The sequence below is a fragment of the Fimicolochytrium jonesii genome, assembly GCF_025526975.1.
Source record: "Fimicolochytrium jonesii strain JEL569 chromosome Unknown EV422scaffold_2, whole genome shotgun sequence".
Taxonomy (NCBI): Eukaryota; Fungi; Chytridiomycota; class Chytridiomycetes; order Spizellomycetales; family Powellomycetaceae; genus Fimicolochytrium; species Fimicolochytrium jonesii.
In genome coordinates, this window is record NW_026515669.1 from 698,743 (window position 1) to 717,279 (window position 18,537).

An 18,537-nucleotide genomic window follows, 5' to 3' on the forward strand; every position below is an offset into this window, starting at 1 on the left:
ATGGCACGCAAGCGACGTATAAAAGAAGCTTCGTCCATTGCCATTTGATCAGGACCAAACACACACAAGGTACGTCGTTTGACAGCCGTTGCCTTGGCACAATGCGTTGGTAACGACCAGAAGGTTCACAGTTTTCCGCGCGTCCACAGGCACCCAAAAACCAACTCAGAATGGCGAAAGTTGAGGAACCCAAAATGTCGGGAGGGTGGGCAAACAGCCCCGAGGACGAAGACGATGAGGACGACGAAGAAATCGAACGGGCGGAAGACGAGGCAAGCTCCCCGGGAGGCGTTGCCGACGCCACGCCGGGGGTGACAGTCGACAAGCGGGCCGTCAAGAACCGCGCCGCCGAAGCGGAGAAGGAGCTGGACAGCGACATAGCGGAGGCGCAGGACGCGCTCGAACTCTTCCTCAATTCCCGCTTCGCCGAAGCCGAACGCAGATTGAGCGCCAAAAATGGGCGGTCGTTGGTATGTTCCATTGGTTGTGAGTGTCACTTTTGTGCCGCTTCCATAGCTAACGAAATTAACACAGTACCACACCTTGGGGTACGCGACCATCTCGTACCTCCGCGCGCTCTTCACGTTCGATCCCTCCGATGTCCGCAAGGCCACAGAGTCGTTGCGCAATGCCGTGGAGATTGCCGCGATATACAAGAAAGAGACGAGCCTCGTTTCCTCGTTCACGAGCATGATGACGCGTTCCAAAGAAGGAAGCCACATCAAGCACATGACGAAACTACAGCGCCATGCCGAGCTGGTCCACGCCGAAGCGCATCTGGCCAAATCGATGTTGTCGCTGATCACCGACAGCAACATCATTGCGTTTGTCAGGGAGGGGTTGAACATCCGAGCCGCTTACAACTCGTATAAGAACTGCTACAAGTTCTTGCAGAGGACGTATGATGAGGAGGGTGGCGCGCAAGGTCTGGCCAAGGCTGGAATCGACGAGCATTTCGTGTCCGGAATCCTACTGGGCATCGGCGCCTTCAACCTATCGCTTTCGATGATGCCTGCGAAGGTGTTGCGGCTATTCGAACTGATCGGCTTCTCTGGCGACAGAGATTTCGGACTATCGCGACTGGAAATAGGCGGCGAATGGCCCATCCGGAACCGAGCAGGGATATACGACCATAAAGTCAAACCCGCAGCTCGTCCGAAATCGGCAACCAGGAAGTCCGATGAGGACATCGCAGCGAACAGCCAGACCGTCCCATTCGCCATGCCCCATGACTCTGGCAGTGGCGTGTCAGGTGTCCGCAAAGCGCTATGTGACCTCGTCTTGCTCGGCTACCACATCATCCTCTCCTCCCTCGTTCAATTACCCGACTGCGATATGGATTTCGCAAAGCAGATCCTGGCGTATAACTTGGAAAGGCACCCCAACAGTTTCATCTTCCTGGCCATGCGCGCCAGGGTTGCCCAGACCGAAGGCAATCCAGCCCAGGCTATCAGCGAGTACAAGCGGGTGATTGAGATTCAGAACGAGTGGAGGCAACTGGTGCATCTCTGTATTTGGGACTCAGCCACATGTTACGGAGCGCTCGGAAATTGGTCCGATGCGCATGACATGCACGAAACCTTGTTCAAGGAAAGCAAGTGGTCAAAGGCCATTTACAAGTACTTGCAAGCGATATCGCTGTACGCTCAGGATATCAACGGGGACAAGAAAGAACAAGTGGGCGAAATGTTGAAGGAGGTGCCTAAACTGACAAAGAAGATCGCGGGCAAGTCGATACCGATGGAGAAGTTTGTATCGCGAAAATGCCGGAAATGGCAGCTACAGGGCGGACGATTGTTTTTGCCGCACTTTGAGATGCTCTACATCATGAACGGGTTCGATATCATTCCACAATCCGAGCTGCCGAACTTCCTCGCCAGACTGGACAATGCGATCCAGGACCTGGAGACACAGGCGAAGCAGGCGGCCCCAACAGCCAAGCAGTCGAATATGCCGTATCCCACGTACTACGATGACCTCTGCCTCGTGCGCCTACTCAAAGGCGTCCTGACCCGCGAGTCCGCAACACCTCATTCGCAAACCCTCTTTCCCGTCACAACGCTCGCAAAACAACCTCCACCCACAGCCGACCAGCAACAAGCTCTTGACTACGCCGCAAGACAATTCGAGTACGTGGTCATGCACGCCGATAAGATACATCTCGACCACTGGATCGTGCCGTTTACGAGGTTGGAGGCGGGTAAATTATACGTGCGGTCGCGACAGTATGAGAAGGCGAGGAAGGAGTATACCGCCGCGTTGAGCGGAGGGTTTGCCGAGGACGAGGTGGGACACAACGGAGCGCCGAAGAAGTACAGCTTGGAAAATGCATTGCACTTCCGGGTGCATAACGCGATTGTGAAGCTGGACGCGCTGGAGAGGGTCTCTGGCGAATCGCGCTGATCTCGAGTCGGCGTTGGACACCTACTGTGACGGGCGAAGGATGGACGGTGCATAGAAGGGATTATCGGTCATTCGATCAGGTCGAAACAGATCTTATCCTTAGATTTCTTGGATGTCTACAGTTGTAGTAGTGACAATAATGCAACGATATTGTTTTGGGACACTGAAAGCATTGCGTGCATATGCTTAGCGAGAAGTCACCGAACTTCGGCTTTTAGTGGAAAACTGCCTGAATGTATTTCCTGCCTGCATGCAGTTTCTCATTATGGCGTCGCTCAACTCGTTGCGGCTGCAGGTTTAGGATCGCTTGCTTTTGAGTTCACGCTGTCCATCATAGCCCCTTGCTTGGCAAGTACATCCGGTGCCTCATTGCCTGGGATTCCGGTATGTGCCCGCACATGTCGCTATCGAGCTATCAATATGCTGACTCACCGCAATTCCCACATGGAAATGCGTTTCTCAACTCCGCTAACCGAAGGCACAAGTCCTTATTGCGCACATCCGTTCCCTCCCTCGTTATCCACCCATTCCATATCCACCCCTGCATCCACTCATCAAACTCCGGTCTCATATAGGACGAATCAGAAAAGATGATGACCGGCCGACAGGGCGGTGTGGGAGGCAGCATGATCTCCATCGCCCGAATCACCGCAAAACCTTCCGCGCGGTTGTTCGTTTGTACTGGGCCGGGCAGGCGGGCGCTCATGTTGCGGGGATCGGACGGGCCGAAGAAGATGCCTATCCCTGCACGGGCGTGGTGTGCCCCATTACCCAGACATGAACCGTCGGTGTAGATCAATATGGGGTCATTGTTGTCTCTTGGTGGACCTGGGGCCGACGGAAAGTGCGATTCGTCCGTTGGAACAGGGATTCGTCGAGGCCCAAGACGGCCGTAAGACAAGCTTGTAAATCGCTTGTTCGCGCGTCATGTCGACCTCGGAGTAAGTCCGAACAGTCCGAGGCGCAAGCCTCATCGCGCTCATGGCGTGAACACTCAAACCCCATGTGCGAACAAACTTTTTTTCTAACGCAGGGACTTCCAACTCGCGTGGGCAGCGCATTCGACTCCCGAGGAGGGTATGTGATTGGAAAAAGGAAACCAAGGAAAAAGTGACGAAAGTGGCCATCAACTATCGGACAGATAAAGCTACAGTATCTACATCTTGGGTGGGGACCAATTGTACTCCGCATCCCTCTTGAACCCATACTTCTCCACAAACTTGCTCAAGCTGGCGGGACCCCGGGAGCCGAACGGGTAGAGCTCGGGCTTGATCTTTTCGCCCTCAATCTTGTGCAACAAAGGCGTGAAGATCTTCCACGCGGCATCCAACTCGTCGTCACGGACGAAGTTCGCCTTGTCACCTTTTATCACGTCAAGGATCAGGCTTTCGTATGCGTCAGGGATCTTGACGTCTTGGTATCGGCGGGAGTAGGAAAGGTCCAGCTCAGATGTGATGGCCGTTGACGACAATCCAGGCTGCTTGTTGTTGAACTTCATGTAAACAGCTTCTTCGGGCTGGACGCGAACGACGAGCTCGTTGCGCGCTACGCCGGGGTAAATGTTGCCCGGCACGTCTTGGAATTGGATCCGGACCTCGGTCTTCTGTGCGTCGAGTGCTAGAAGGAGAGAAAGAAATAGGCGAATGCACTTGATGAGCACCATCGACTTTGCGTATCAAAGTTTTATCCAATCTTGACTAACCTTTGCCGCATTTGAGGATGAATGGCACGCCGTTCCAGCGTTCGTTTTTGATCTGAAACGCAGCGGCAGCGAAAGTGGGCGTAACGGAGTCCTTGGGGACACCCTCATCGTCCAAGTATCCCGCTTCCTTGCCGTCTTCGCTCTTGGTGTATTGTCCCAAGAGGACATTGTCCAGAGTCAAGGGTTCGATTGCGCGAAGAACCTTAACCTTTTCATCCCGAACGTGCTCTGCGTCCAAGGACTGGGGCTTGTCCATAGCTACGATGGACAAGATTTGCAACAAATGGTTTTGCATGATCTGGTGACAACGTTAAGTTTAGGTTTCGGACCGCTCAGGAAAATATGACAGAGAGTCACATACATCTCTGATGATTCCGAATTCGTCAAAGTAGCCTCCACGCCCCTGCGTCCCGATCGGCTCTTTGAACGTGATCTGTACATTGTCAATGTATTGCCGATTCCAGATTGCACCAAAAAAGATGTTGGCGAAGCTATCGGTTCGCAGTTGTGGGTTAGCTTCAATCAATTACATCAGTCGGGATTAAGCGGAAGGACATACCGAAGGATCATCAAGTTTTTGACCATTTCCTTCCCAAGATAGTGGTCGATCCGGTAAATCTGCAATGGTTTGATCGGATTAGGAGGCATTCAGCGATTCAAAGTGCCTCACAGGTGAACGAGCCTCTTCCTCTTGCCAATGTTGGGAAAGGGCCTGAGCAAGTTTGTCGGAAGATTCGGAGTCTTTTCCAAAGGGCTTTTCCACAATCAACCGGTTGTTGCCATCCTTTGCATAAACATGTTGCCTCAATCCTTCCGAGGCCGGAATGAACACGCTTGGCGGCAAAGCCATGTAGAACACCCGGTGCTTTGCACCGCTAGCGTTCTTTTGAATATTATCCACGGCCTCATTCAACTTCTTGAATGACTCGGCATCGTCGTATTTGCCCGAGACGTATGTGCAGCGACCCAGGAACTTTGTGAGGAAAGACTTTTCCTCATCGTTACTAGTCTTGATCTTTGACGAAACTCGTTTACGGAAGTCGTCTAGTTCAATATGGCTTCGTGCATAGCCAACAATGTCCGTGTTTTGCGGAACAAAGCCATTCTTATAGAGACCGAATAGTGCAGGGTAGGTCTTCTTGAAAGCCAGATCACCTATTCACATCCAAGGCACTTGTCAGTTTGAGGATGTGCTGGCAAGGGGCGAGACGCTGTCCAGGTGCATACCTGAGGCACCGAGCACTACACATCAATGGAAGAGAGGGATAAGTCAGTTCGAAGCCTGGAGCAGAGGCGGCCAAAGGAAGGGCGAAGGAAGAATACCGATGATGACGGTGCTGTCACTCTTTGAAGGGCTCAGAGGGCCGGCCATCTTGGGGGTCAAAACTGCAGAGGTGTTCACGCGTTGAGCTTCTGTTCAATAGGAACCTCGTAACCAGGACTTGCGACGGTAAGGAGAGAGAGCGAGGTTGGTGGAGTCGGCGGGTTTATAGTTTGCAGATGGAGTAGCAGATCTGACGACAGGACATGGACATGGACTACTTTTGTACTGTATTTGCGGCTGAGCCTCCCGTCCAATAACGCCCGCCTCCGGGGGAGAGTAGTGACTCTCTGATGCGGAGCAAGATATCCGACGCACGCACCGCTTCCGATATCACAGCGAACACGCTCTTCAAACACGCAACGTCACCTTTGTATTACAAACCCCCACTGTGTCGAACAGGTAAGTATATTCATATGCGGGTCACGTGCGCATTGGTGTAACGAGGCGTGCCCTCCCTCAAGGAGGAGCAGAGGAGGACAAGAGGAGAGGGCCAGGGGCGGAAAGAATAGGCTGACTGACTCACAGCCTACAGGCCGCACAAAAAAGCCGCATTGAAAAAACCTTCCGCCTTGCCTTGAACAACACCGAACTTACACGCTTTGAATGCTCTGACATCGTCCAGCCAAACCGTAGCGTCGCCGGCAGGGCATCGGCACTGACCTAGCAATGTTGGGCAACAACAACAATAACAATAATATCCGGAAGAGATATGACCACGCCGTCACTCTCGTGGGCTTCCCAATTTTCCAAGCAGAGGACCCGCTCTATAAGCTTTTCCGCTATAAACTGAAGGAACGGTATCCTCTCGCTGCCCAAATATATCAAAATCGTGGAGGTTCGCATCACTCGCCATATCTTCGCTATAATCAAACAGGGTTGTCTTTCTCTTACACAAGCGACTGACCTGTCTCCTCTCGAATAGGCGTATTGGCTTCCATTTATTATTACGACCTGCAGGACCTCGAGAAAGACCAGAAGTCTAACCCGCGAATCTGGAGTTTCACTCATGGCGGCCGAACTCATTCGATCAAGGATGTGACAAACTCCCGTAGGATTGGCAGGATCACCATCACTACGACTGCATCCACTAAAGCGATCTTGAATGCTCTCGACGTCCCGCAACCTCCTTTGGCGTGGATCGATGCCCGCCACCGTGATGGGAAATTCATTTATTTGCAAGAAGGCGCCGAGAGTTACCTCAAGGGATTCGGCGGAAAGGAGAGCGCCCAAATCGATGGCGTGGATTGTCCGATTAGAGTTGAGGTTTACAATAATGCTGAAGGTGGAGCCGCTGCAGGTGATAAGGAGAAGCAGAAGGAAGCGAAGAAGACCGAAGGGGCGAAGAAAGACGAATCCGGGGATAAGTCTACTAAAAGCGGAGAGACCGAACAGTCGGGGAAGACTGTGGAAGCCCCGCCACCGAGCACTAAGATAGATCGGCCTTGGAATGTAGTCGGCCTTCCAGCAGAAGCGAATAAGCAGCCCGCGAACTCTGCGTCCGCGAAAACTACCTCTGGCCCCAGCGAAGCCTCCGCTCGCTCGGCGTGGGATTTAATCACCCCATCCCGTGCGGTCAACGACGTTACCAGCGAGGCTGCATCTTTGGACAACCCTGAACGAACGCTTTCCACGCGATCTTCTGAGAGTTTCGGCAGATCCATCTGGAGTGTTCCTGACAACTTCCCGGGTCGAGCTGACACGATCAGCAGGAGCTCGCCGGATTTCCATTCTCCTCACGCGAAGGACGACGTGGGTCCCATTATTATGCCGGTAACCGCCGAGCCTTTCGACGAGGAGGATGGGCTGGATGAGTCCACCCCTCTTCCGATCGAAGTAGATGAGGAGAACGAAAGCAGAAACAAGCCGCAGCAAATCTTTAAGCAATACAGTAGCGTACCAACGACGCCAATGACCATGGGCATTCAGCCTCCATCGCAATTGAACCACAATTTGCAACAACAATTGAAAACTGCGCACTTGCTCCTAGCAGACTTGAACAATCATCGGTCCTCGTCGGAAGACGAAATGCAGCGTCTTCGTGACGCTGTGGCTGAAAAGTGTCGCGATCTGGACACGCTCCTGAACGAGCTTAACGACACCCGACGTGAACTCGCATCCACAAAGCAGAGGATGACCGATGTGGAGCAGCAGCTGCTCAAGAAAGATGGATACGAGCTTGCTTTGAAAGAAAGGATACAGGAGAGGGACGCGAGCGCGAGAGTAATTGAGGAGATTGGTAGGGAGGTCGAAGGGCAGAGATCGATGCTTGCCCAGGCTTTAGCGGGCAGAACAATAATAGGTTCGTCTTCATTCTTTCCCAGTGTCCGGCTCCTCATGAAGTAGGTAGGCTGGCTTACCGTAGCTTTACTCCTCACAGATACACTTTGCTTAAGCCTCATGAACGGAGGCCACACCTTCGCGCCGGAAGTCGCCAGGCCCGGCCCCGCAATCCCCAACTTTAGCGACATCCTCCAAAACTGCATGTGCGACACCTGCAGAGCGACGTTTCAAATGATGCACAGGTCCAAATTTCCTGGCCCGAACCCGAAACTCACCGTCGCGCAGCTCCGTTCGAGTTTGGCGGCCGCGTACGAACGATTCGACAGGATGGCCCGATTTCCTCCGGGCGGATGGAATCGACGAAAGAGCGAATCCGGAATCAATGGTGTGCGGACTGATGAACCCATGTTTGCCAATCTGGGCGATGTTGCCATGGAGGTGGCTCTGAATGCTTTGGCGGAGCTGGCGCCTGGCATTCTCGGATGGGCTTGATCGAGCTCGCTGGAGAATGTGGATCGGAATCAGCGAACTCCTTTCTGGGATTTCCTGGTAGTTTAAAAGCAGTGTAGCGAACGCAGAATGAAATAACGTCGAAACGGCGTAATATGTAGATCATGTGGAAAAGGTCGAGCAAACCTATAGTTTCTGATAACAAAAAACGACTATCAATTCAATGCACTTGAGAAATTCTGCGAAATTATCGTCGGGGATGCCCCATCTCTTGTTGCCGTGCTGGCAGTGGTGTCGGTGCGCGACACCAATGCACCCACATGGTGCATTCAATGCTTGACCTCCAGCACAGGGACCAGGAACAGTCGCACGATACACTTGTCCGTGCGTAGATCTCGGATGCTGAAACACGAAAGACTAGGCGCGAACGCCTCTTGGCACACTGCATGCGCGTTACCTTTCGCGTTTTGTGCTTACGAGATTGACGGGTTATTGACAGCAGGTGGCCAGGGATTCTACATCAATGGCCTATGCCTTCTCCATTTACTCAAGGACCACTGTGGTAGATTCGCGACCACAGGCTTCAGCTTGCCTACCTTCACTGGCGTCATAAGATTACAGGTCAAAGGTCAGGGCGGTATTTTGCTGTCAGCGAGGAGGCTGCTATCTTCCTGGTTTGATGATTACAAGTTGTACAATCTTAAATCATCGTCCTAAACTGTATAGGTAGTTGCTAACGACGCTACCCGTGTTGCTATCCACGCTACCTTTAAGCACACATACCCTAATTGTTAAGTGCCCAAGTTAGGGTTAGTGTTAGGTATGTTTAATGCACAAAAAGTCAAGATCGCGTCCGATATCGCCATAGATTAGTATTCACTTCTTCGCAAACGCGTCGTTTACATTGTAGGCCTACATACCGCTGGAAAAGCACTATGCTTTGAATCAGTGCCTAGAGCTTGTTGTGCAGCCTTGCTCTAGCGGGAAACTTCCCGAACGTTGAGACCTAGGGGACGCATAATGACGAGAGGGTGACTTTCACACGCGGGTGGCCGAGAGCCGGCCAGTGACGATCGGATCAAAACATGTCCTCAACACGCGTAAAGCGTGACATGCTTAGGAAATGGACTGCCGGGCAAACGCCAGATCCCGAACCACGTCGAGACCATGCACATGCAGCCCCCGACAGGAGATCAGACAAGGAAGGCAGGAGGCGAGGAGAAGCTGAATGGCTGGAGCGTTTAGTTTTATTTCCATATTTCCAGAGCACCGCAGCAACGGTAACAAAGATGGAGTATTTTTCGAGGTCGCGTGTGTACGAGGATTTGGGGACGAACACTTGCTTCCTACCCTCCCTACACATACATAGATTGAGCAAGTATTTTTCTCTTGCTCCTGCTAACTGTACGTTCGGTAGAACGCAAAATGCCTCGTCGGAGGAAGTCATAAGAGGGATGAAATTCTCAAATCAGTCAAAAACTTCCCGCTACTTCTCAAATCAGTCAAAAACCGTCGTTCATGGGCCGAAACGTGATTGCGAATACTTCATCCAGCTTTTTGGAGTGCAGACCCTATATATATATATCTGTATATATACTCGGCACTCAAGTGCCTGACCCAAGTTGGATGTGGATTTTGGGAAAGTTCCCACGAGGACCACGAGGAAGCCCCGCCACCTGCAGCACTTAAGGCGGTGCCAGTCTGCCAGAATCGGCTTCTGGTGACGCGTGCGGGCTCAGCGACATTCCAGAAGAATCAAATGGCAATAACCGCGGCTGGCTTATTGAGGCCACGCTGCAACGGCGAAAACTTTACCTCAACGACAACCCCGGAATCCCAGAAGAGCTGTTCTGCACATCCCAGCCTCAGCACTGCGGCCCAATATCATTCATACCACAGGAGCGACACCCGCTGCAGGAACACCTCCTTGAAGACTCAGAATTCTATTGTGAAGTTCCTGTCTTCACGTCTTTCGAACAAGTCAGCACTAGTCGGACCGTCGCTATCCGTGATCGCAGAGCACAGCACTTATTGGGAATTTTATTTCTCTGCTGAGCACAATACACCACGGGACGAAGGGCTCCTCACTTGTCGCGGACCTACGTTTTACGATCGTATAAATTATGTCTTCGGCCTCAACACCGCAAAAGATCAAGCTGAATAATCCTTCGGCAGCTGTCGCCGCAAAGAAGAAGCGGAAGAAGACAGGGTCCGGAAAGACAGCACCTGCGCCGAAAGCCAGCTCCTCGAAATCACCTGCTACCGACGACGAAGACAACTCCTCTGACGAATCTGACTATAGCGAGGAGGAAGAGGATGCTGAAGACTATTGCAAAGGAGGCTATCATCCCATTAACATTGGTGATTCTTTCAACGATGGCCGGTACACAATATTGCGGAAACTAGGATGGGGTCACTTCTCAACAGTATGGCTGGCACAAGACCACAAGTAAGCACCGCTGTCATGGTTGTTTGGAAGCCTCGCGTTCTTTGAGGGCCATGGTAGACAAGCAGCTGACAGGCTTTTATCAGGTTCAAACGGCCGGTTGCTCTGAAGATTGTGAAATCGGCACCGCATTACACAGAAACGGCTTTGGACGAGATCAAACTTTTGGACAAAGTAGTCTCGGCAAATCGAGATAATCCGGAGAGACGTTGCGTGGTTGAACTCTATGACTGGTTCAAACACCGCGGGCCCCACGGAACACGTGAGGAACATCATTTGTTGCGAAAGGTCTGCGTTTGTTTCGTGGTCATCTGATCTTTTTCCTTCCAGATGTGTGTATGGCATTCGAGGTGCTTGGGCCAAATTTGTTGACCTTGATAAGGCAATATCACCATCGCGGGCTCGACGTTGGGATTGTCCAGCGCATAACAAAACAAGTTTTGATGGGTTTGGACTACCTGCATCGGGAATGCGGCATAATACATACGGATCTGAAGCCTGAGGTGCGTCACATTTTCCATAAGTCAGATTATGACGCTCGATCATTGATTAACCCTTACGATGTTTTGCAGAATGTACTAATATGTGTAAATGTGGAAGAAACTCTGAAGAAACTCGGCATCGATTTGGAGAATCCTCCAAAAAGGAAGGAGGTGGATAGTTCCAAACGCACATCGAGAACCGGAAGTCCTTCGAATACGACCCCGACAATGACGCGGGCGCAAAGAAAAAAGGCCAGATATAGACAGAAGAAGCAAAAGGGAAAGAACTCGAGCACAGGAAATACACCACCGGAACCCATGGAATCCGTCGCGGGTCTGCAGACGCCCGAAGTCACCACGATACCACCAGCTCCAGTCGCCTATGCAAATGGAACGGATGGCAAAGAAGAAGTACCACAGTCGACAAACATGCTCTCGCCAGAGGCGTCAACGTAAGTTCGCCTTTTCTCCATGTTGATCTGGTATGGCTAGCTGTATGTCCTTACATCTTGAAGATCTTCTAGCGAGGCGCTAGGTAGAAACTTGAGCGACATCAGCATATCTGAGGCTTACGAGGCAAAAGCGGCAGCCAAAGATTTGCAAGAGCGGGAAGGGGAAGGTGTGTTCTCGGTAGGAAGGGAGAGGATATTTTGGTGAAGGAGACTCATTCCGGCTGTCTTCCCTGGCGGTTAGGCGAATTTCATCACAAAGGGAATGAGAGGGCAGGCGAGGAACCAACCCAGGAGCTGAGTGATTCAGAAAAGAAGCGGCGTCGTGAAGAGAAGCGGGATCTACGGAGAAAACAAGATGGACGCATCAAAGTGAGGAAGCTTTGTTTAACGTGCATTTTGATGGGTGAGTTGGAGGCTAACAACGATGAGCATAGGTGAAGATCGCTGATTTGGGGAACGCTTGCTGGGTGGACCACCACTTTACAAACGACATTCAAACACGGCAATACCGGTCCCCTGAGGCTATCTTGGGAGCCAACTACGACCGGAGTGCAGACATTTGGAGTTTGGGATGCATGGTATGTTTTCGTGAAACGGAGACGTATCTTGCAATCGAAAACGAGCAACTGATCATGTTGTGTGGCAGGTTTTCGAGTTGTTGACCGGCGACTATCTGTTCGATCCTCAAGCGGGGCAAAGGTATACCAAAGATGATGGTAAGTCTTCCCCTTCACTTTGTTCACTGTCCTGCGGAGGCTGGTGATGGCCATTTGATCAACGTGATACTCTGTCTACAGACCATATCGCTCAAATAATTGAGCTACTGGGCGAGTTTCCCAAGTCGCTCGCTTTGAGTGGGAAGTATTCCAGCGAGCTTTTCAACCGTAAAGGTGAGTTTTCCTGCTCTCGTCTTATTCCCATATCTTGCAACAGTGTCATGATGCATGCGTTCGTACCTTTGCAGGGCAATTGCGCCATATACACAAGCTTCGTTATTGGAAGCTGCCCGACGTTCTCCAAGACAAGTACCATTTTTCCAAAGAGGAAGCCGAGAACATAGGGGCGTTCATATTACCGATGATTGAGATTACTCCCGACAAGAGGTATGTACCAAGGATTTGAAGTCGTAACGCTTCGGAACGAGCGCATAACTGATTCCCTGTTCTCCGGTTCCCGCAGAGCAACCGCCGCAGACATGCTCAAAGCCTCTTGGCTCAGCAACGTCGACCTAACCGACGACGGCCAACCACCACACGTCCACCGCGGCTTCCCCGTACGCTCGAAAACGCCCAGCCTGTTCGGAAGCGAGGACGAGGCGGAATTCCTGGAAAATGTGCAGGAAGACGATGATGGGGATGACTTTGAGGGGATCATGGAGGCTGACGAGGACGAGGAGGACGATGATGATGATATGACGGAGGAAGGGGATGCGGAGGGGTCGGACGCTATGGATCAGGATGGGTTGCCGTGAGCACTTTTTCGCCGATCGTTTGCCGTTTCTTTCCGGCTTGGAGGCTCGGGAACAGTGAAAGCATGGCAGACCCCATTGGGCTTCTCGATTCACCACGTGCCACCGCCATCGTCCCGGTCCCTAGCTTTACCCATCGTCACGAACCATCCTTTTCTGAAAGAACACTCACGCACGCACTGGCTGTGGCTGCATGTCTCTTATATCTCCCCAACCTCACATCATAATCTTTTTTCCGTAGTTAATCTGCAAAACACCCCCCGCTATTCTGTACATGCTTATACAGCCCCCCATCTCCCATCGATTGCTACACATCGGACCGTTTTGCCTTACTTCCGCTCAATTCTTCATAAATAGATTTGCGCCTGTGTCTGGCTCGCTATTTACTTCTTGACCCGGAGCCTGATATGGAAGAGCAAAACTCTCTGGAATTCATTCACACACATCAAAAGTTTTCAAGCCCGACAATGTTTTCATTCTCGAAGATATGACCGTCTACATGAGGATCAATCTCTTCGACTACTGGACACGTATAGCGCATCCCAAGAACCCCTGCCCCCATATTCCTCCCACGTAAATACTGCCTATTATATACACCAAAATGGACCGATGCAAGCAAAGCAGAACGTTCAAAGCTATGACTGCAACTAGCCGCGCATCCGAGATCCCCAAGATAAACTAATACTTCTACTGTTGGGAGGGTAACCTTGGCCCGCTCGACGGGGGCTGTTGCTGTTGCTGTTGTTGATGCGGTCGCGACGCAGCACCTATCCCGTTGCCGGTAGGCGTCATCGTGGTAGACGGCGGGACATATAAGCTCGCTTTCGCGCCTGTGCTCAGTGAGTTGCTGAGGACGTTCGACGTTGACGGAGCGACAGAGAAACACGCGTTCCACATCGGTATTTGCGGGCTGTTCATCTGCTTCGGTGCATGTTGCTGAGACTGGGACTGCAGCTGCGGTGATCTCAATGACTGGAGATTCTGTTGAACTTGGCGTAGTCGTTGTGTTTGCTCCGTGACTGGGGCAGGCATCTGCTGGTTGGTGTTGATCTGCATGGGTCGGGACTGCTGGTGGGTTCGTGGCTGCTGGGACGTAAAGTTTCCTTGCGCAGCCACAGTCGGCATGACGTTCACCCATTGGCCCGTAGAAGGATGTGGTTGAAATCCGTCGGAATAGCTATGACGCTGCCCCGGCGCGAACCAAGTGCTCGATGCCCATGTCGCCGTCCCCATCGGGGCGGCAGAGTCCAAAGCCAGTGGAAGTCTAACATTGGCCAGAGCGGTGTTCGACTGACCCTTCTTGGCCGGCAAGTTTTCCACCCAAGTCGTCGCGAGGGTCTCCAGATCCTGCACCTTTCGCAGTGTCCAGTGCGAGATATGTCCCGTCCTAATCAGCGCGCGCAGTTTGGCACGGTATCCCTCCGGGTCCGACCTCAATAATGGGCAATTGGCATTGTCGGTGGCATGACTGTTGGCTCCGCACATGAAACAGCGCATGTCGACCGGGTTGAGGGAAGTCATCATCATAGGGGTCGGTACCGCCTGGTAAAACTGGTAGGGTAATCCCATTGTATGGGGGTCGCTATAGGATTTTGGTTGCGTATTGATCCCGGAGTTAAATGGGTATCCTGGAGGGTATGATGTGGCCGGGACTTGGATTGAGGTAAAGTTGCGCGGTGGTTGATAGCCCGGATTCATACTGGCGTTCGTATATACGGTATTTGGGCTAGAATATCCAGTAATGCTACCCGACGTTGCAGTGCTGATTGATGTTGGCATCAGTTTGGACGGCCGAGAGCTGCTCTCCGTCGGTTGTGTCGTGGATGGAGGGAAGACCGTGGCGTAATTCGTTGCCTGTGATGAGCTGGTCGGGATTTGAACTTGCGGCGTTGATGTGTTGGGGTTCAGGAATGGGGTTGCGGGGGAAGGTGGTTCAGTCGTCGTGCGGTTAGGTAACCCGACAGTATCGCTCTCCTCCACCGACTTAACAGAAATCGGTGAGACAGGTTTAAGGTTACCAACTGCTTCCGCCACGTTCGGTTTGAATTCTGACTTTACGCCGGCATATTTGGCAAAGGCTGTGGCGCCACCTTTCGTTGTGGCTTGCTTCATCCCTGTCGAAGTAGTGTTATGGGTGGGTATGATGGGAGTTCCGATTACAGGGGTCCCGCTCACAGGCGTCATCCCAGCCATCACCCGCTGTGATTCCGCCCGCTGAACCGCAGCGTGAAATGCCTGTGTGCCGGTCAAGGCAGCAGCAGTTGGCGTCTGGGGCGAAGACTGAGCAAGTTCCATGCGTTCGATCTGGCGTTCCAACTGCGCACGTTGTATTGGCAAAGGATACGCTCCTGGGAGGAGTGGTGCTGATGGCCCTCCTACAGAGACGGGGCCCGGCAAAGCTGGTCTCTGTGATTGCTGCTGCAGCACATCTCGCCTCACTGGTTGCATTGCCGGGATCGGAAACGGCGGTGCACGTCCCTGCCTCTTCAGAAACATGGCGACAATGTTCATCTTAGCGATAAACTGATTCCGCACTTCATCGGGCAGTATCGGTGGAGTGTGGACCGCCGCGACCAACTGATTCATCGCTTCGCGGAGGTACCTGACATTTTCGCGGACGCCACATCGGTCGATTGGATGCAGGTCGTGCTGGAAGCAGAGCCAGCACGCCGGTGCGATGGCCGTGGCCGTGTAGGCTTCCCGAATTGTAATCCGAGTACCGTCGGCTGCCACCGTTGGCACTGCTGCCGGAGCTGCGGAAGAAGGTGCCGTATTGTGGGGGGCCGCTTGTTGTTGTTGAAGCCGTGGCTGTTGCACAGGGACGGTGGGCACAAGCTGTCGCTCAGTCGCTGTCTTGACGGCAGCAGGTCTCCCACGTTGTGGCGCTGCGGGTGGAGGCACAGTCTCCGCGTCTGACATCCGCGATCGGCCCCGTTTCTTTTTGACAGGAGAGTGCAGCTCCTCCAGAACCATCTCGGCATCAGACACCTCCATCAAGTCGTCCTCATCCTCATCTTCCTCTTCTGCCTGAGGTGCGAACTCCGGATCGAGGGTAGGATCTTCATCCGGCACCTCCTGCTCTTCCAAAGAGGCTGCAGTTTCGGCATCCGCCTCCGTATCGAACGGCGACGCGGTATCGTCTCCATCGAAACCCAAAAACATCCGCTTGTTCATTCGTTTTGACTCCGCGTAGTCCACGTGCCGCCGTTTCCGCTTCGCTCGCCCATTAGGATGAAACTCCTGCTGGGGTATCCCCGAAGCCTTGCCCGTGTTATAGGCCAGAAGCCGTTCCCAGAACGCCCCAGCATCATCCTCCTCAACAGCTCCGTTCTCGCCAGTCGCGCCAACGCCACCGTCGTCTGCCAAGTCCACATCCGCCCCTGCATCGGCCTTTTCGTTGATCCAAAGCTTCGCAAAGGTACCCAGCTTTGCCGTCGCCGTATTTAATGCCGGATCTTCTGCATCCTTCTGTTTCTCTGCAAAGATGGCCGACCTGTCAAGCAGTCGATCGACCTCAACATCATCGTACTTGACCTGCTGAGCGTCAATCGCCTGCTCATCCTCCTCGAACAGAGCTTTGGCTCCATAACGAATGATAGACGACAGTTCCTCGGGGCTGGAATCCTTCTTTGCCATCTGCTCGATGATGAGATGATCGAGGACCAGTTTCTTCTTGCCTGCTTCCAGGATCTTCTCCTCCACGCATCGGCGCGTGAAAAATCTATACACAACGAGCGGCTTGTCCTGTCCGATGCGATGGGCACGAGCCATCGCTTGCAAATCTCGGTGCGGATTCCAGTCTGCGTCATATATGATGATGGTGTCAGCGGCGGTAAGGTTGATTCCTTCGGCGCCCGTGCGGGTGGTTAAGAGAAAGATGAAACAATCCTGATTGCGGTCGTTGAAACGGTCGATGATGCTTTGACGGATATTTAAAGCCGTCTCACCATCCTGATTACGGAAAGCATCCATCTGTCAGTCACGGGCAAGAGAAATACCTTATCAGAATCCGAAGTTCACAAACTTACCATTCGTACAAACGAATACCCCGCCCCGATCAAATAATCGTCCAGGATATCAAGATTCATCTTGAACTGCGAGAAAATCAAGATCCGATGGCCTTGGGCATTCAGCTTGGCCAACATCTTATGCAACAGAGCCAATTTCCCACTGGCTGCAATCATATGCTTCAATGTCTCCTCAGTCGACAGTCCCTCCGGCTCCACGTCCTGCAAGCAGTATGGGTGATTGCAGATTTTGCGCAGTTCCATCAGCACGTTTTGCAAGGAGCTGACACGCGCGTTATCTCTCCCGGAAGTCGAGATACCGATCTGCTTGAGAATTTGAGCATTTTTGGCCAGTACTCCTTTGTAGAGTTCCGTTTGGAGAGAAGTCAGGGATACGGGCAAGAGGATTTCCACTTTCGGTGGTAGTCCAAGATCAGCGGCATCCTTTGTCCGTCGCAGGAAGTAAGGAGCAAGAAGCTCATGTATTTCCTTCACTTTCTCATCCGTGAGCTCGTCGCTGTCATATTGCTTCTCCCACTCCGCAGGGTTTTTGAACTTTTTAGGATCCAAGAAACCGAGCAAGTTGAACAACTCGCGCACGTTGTTCTGCAGCGGCGTTCCCGTCAGGATAATCCTATGTTTGTTCCTTATGTTCTTCCGGAACGCCGAGAACGTTTTGGCCGCGTCGTTCTTCAGCCGATGTCCCTCGTCACAGATCAAGACCTCAAAGTCGATCTTTTTGAAGAAGGCGCTGTCCCTCATTAGGGACTCGTAATTGGCGAGCAAGACATGGAACCGCACATTCTTGCCGGGATCCCTGTCTTCATCATCGGGTCCAAAGATCATCATCTCCCTCAATTTCTCGCGTCCTTTCCCGTCCCCAGTGTAATGCACCAAAACGAGCTCCGGAGCCCACTTTGCAAATTCTGCCTTCCAATGGCCCAACGTCGAAGACGGCGCAGCGATGACGAAAGGAAACCGACGGTATTCGTGGTGCAAACAAGCAAGCATTGAGACGATTTGCACCGTTTTGCCCAACCCCATGTCGTCAGCTAGAATTGACGGCGTCTGCTTATGCCATTTGTAAATCAGCCAGTTCAACCCGTCGATTTGATATTTCTTCAGCTCGCCTCCGTGAATGAAAGATGGCTGCGTAATGTGCTCCTGGAAAGGCTTTTCGATGGGCTGCCGGCTATCAACGTCGCCAATCGCGTTCCGCCGCAGATACTCCTGGTACTTTTCTTGCAGTACTGGATACAAAGGGTCGTCTTCCGGAAATATGTCGTCCTGATAGCATTTATCGAAGGGTAGGCCTTTCCACTTAATGGTCACTGCATCGACGTTCGAAAACTCTTCTTCGCCGTCGGGGTCAACATACGTGGCATCGACTATGTACTCGATTTCCAATACGCCGGGCGGTAAGGCGTCCTCAACACTTTTCGGCCAGACTGGTTCTTCTCCCACCTCCGCGGCGGCGGCAATTTCCTTTTCGACTTTAGCCCAAAAGACACGGTATTTTGATT

At 52.4% G+C, this 18,537-nt stretch overlaps 6 protein-coding genes across 6 annotated transcripts; 3 read left to right on the forward strand and 3 right to left on the reverse strand.

Moving 5' to 3' along the window:
* Positions 1 to 194: 194 nt before the first annotated feature.
* Positions 195 to 1,842, forward strand: EV422DRAFT_491802 (outer membrane protein Iml2/Tetratricopeptide repeat protein 39; the record flags this gene model as incomplete). Its single annotated transcript, XM_053067563.1, has 3 exons — positions 195 to 470; positions 535 to 1,153; positions 1,253 to 1,842. Coding segments are annotated over 3 exons (1,485 nt in total), but the record flags the coding sequence as incomplete, so codon positions are not given.
* A 1,015-nt stretch (positions 1,843 to 2,857) lies between these two features.
* Positions 2,858 to 3,208, reverse strand: EV422DRAFT_477909 (ribonuclease H-like domain-containing protein; the record flags this gene model as incomplete). Its single annotated transcript, XM_053067263.1, has 1 exon — positions 2,858 to 3,208. A coding segment is annotated over one exon (351 nt), but the record flags the coding sequence as incomplete, so codon positions are not given.
* A 351-nt stretch (positions 3,209 to 3,559) lies between these two features.
* EV422DRAFT_563625 (glucose-6-phosphate dehydrogenase) lies at positions 3,560 to 5,477 on the reverse strand (the record flags this gene model as incomplete). The annotated part of the gene is made up of 7 exons (XM_053072091.1): positions 3,560 to 4,020; positions 4,106 to 4,403; positions 4,467 to 4,596; positions 4,665 to 4,723; positions 4,776 to 5,260; positions 5,333 to 5,347; positions 5,429 to 5,477. 7 exons carry the CDS (start codon positions 5,475 to 5,477, stop codon positions 3,560 to 3,562), a joined length of 1,497 nt encoding a protein of 498 aa, XP_052929263.1.
* Positions 5,478 to 5,795: 318 nt separating this feature from the next.
* Positions 5,796 to 8,498, forward strand: EV422DRAFT_514164 (uncharacterized protein). The gene is made up of 4 exons (XM_053069221.1): positions 5,796 to 5,828; positions 5,962 to 6,264; positions 6,352 to 7,728; positions 7,807 to 8,498. Exons 2-4 carry the CDS (start codon positions 6,096 to 6,098, stop codon positions 8,199 to 8,201), a joined length of 1,941 nt encoding a protein of 646 aa, XP_052929264.1. The 5' UTR covers positions 5,796 to 5,828; positions 5,962 to 6,095; the 3' UTR covers positions 8,202 to 8,498.
* Positions 8,499 to 9,952: 1,454 nt separating this feature from the next.
* On the forward strand, positions 9,953 to 13,449 carry EV422DRAFT_514167 (kinase-like domain-containing protein). Its single transcript, XM_053069222.1, has 11 exons — positions 9,953 to 10,608; positions 10,692 to 10,867; positions 10,936 to 11,108; positions 11,178 to 11,539; positions 11,612 to 11,706; positions 11,781 to 11,908; positions 11,974 to 12,117; positions 12,186 to 12,255; positions 12,337 to 12,429; positions 12,504 to 12,642; positions 12,719 to 13,449. The coding sequence occupies exons 1-11, from the start codon at positions 10,283 to 10,285 to the stop codon at positions 13,008 to 13,010; spliced, it is 1,998 nt and encodes a 665-aa protein (XP_052929265.1). The 5' UTR covers positions 9,953 to 10,282; the 3' UTR covers positions 13,011 to 13,449.
* Positions 13,450 to 16,196: 2,747 nt separating this feature from the next.
* On the reverse strand, positions 16,197 to 18,169 carry EV422DRAFT_479202 (SNF2 family N-terminal domain-containing protein; the record flags this gene model as incomplete). The annotated part of the gene is made up of 2 exons (XM_053067279.1): positions 16,197 to 16,958; positions 17,036 to 18,169. Coding segments are annotated over 2 exons (1,896 nt in total), but the record flags the coding sequence as incomplete, so codon positions are not given.
* Positions 18,170 to 18,537: the final 368 nt, after the last annotated feature.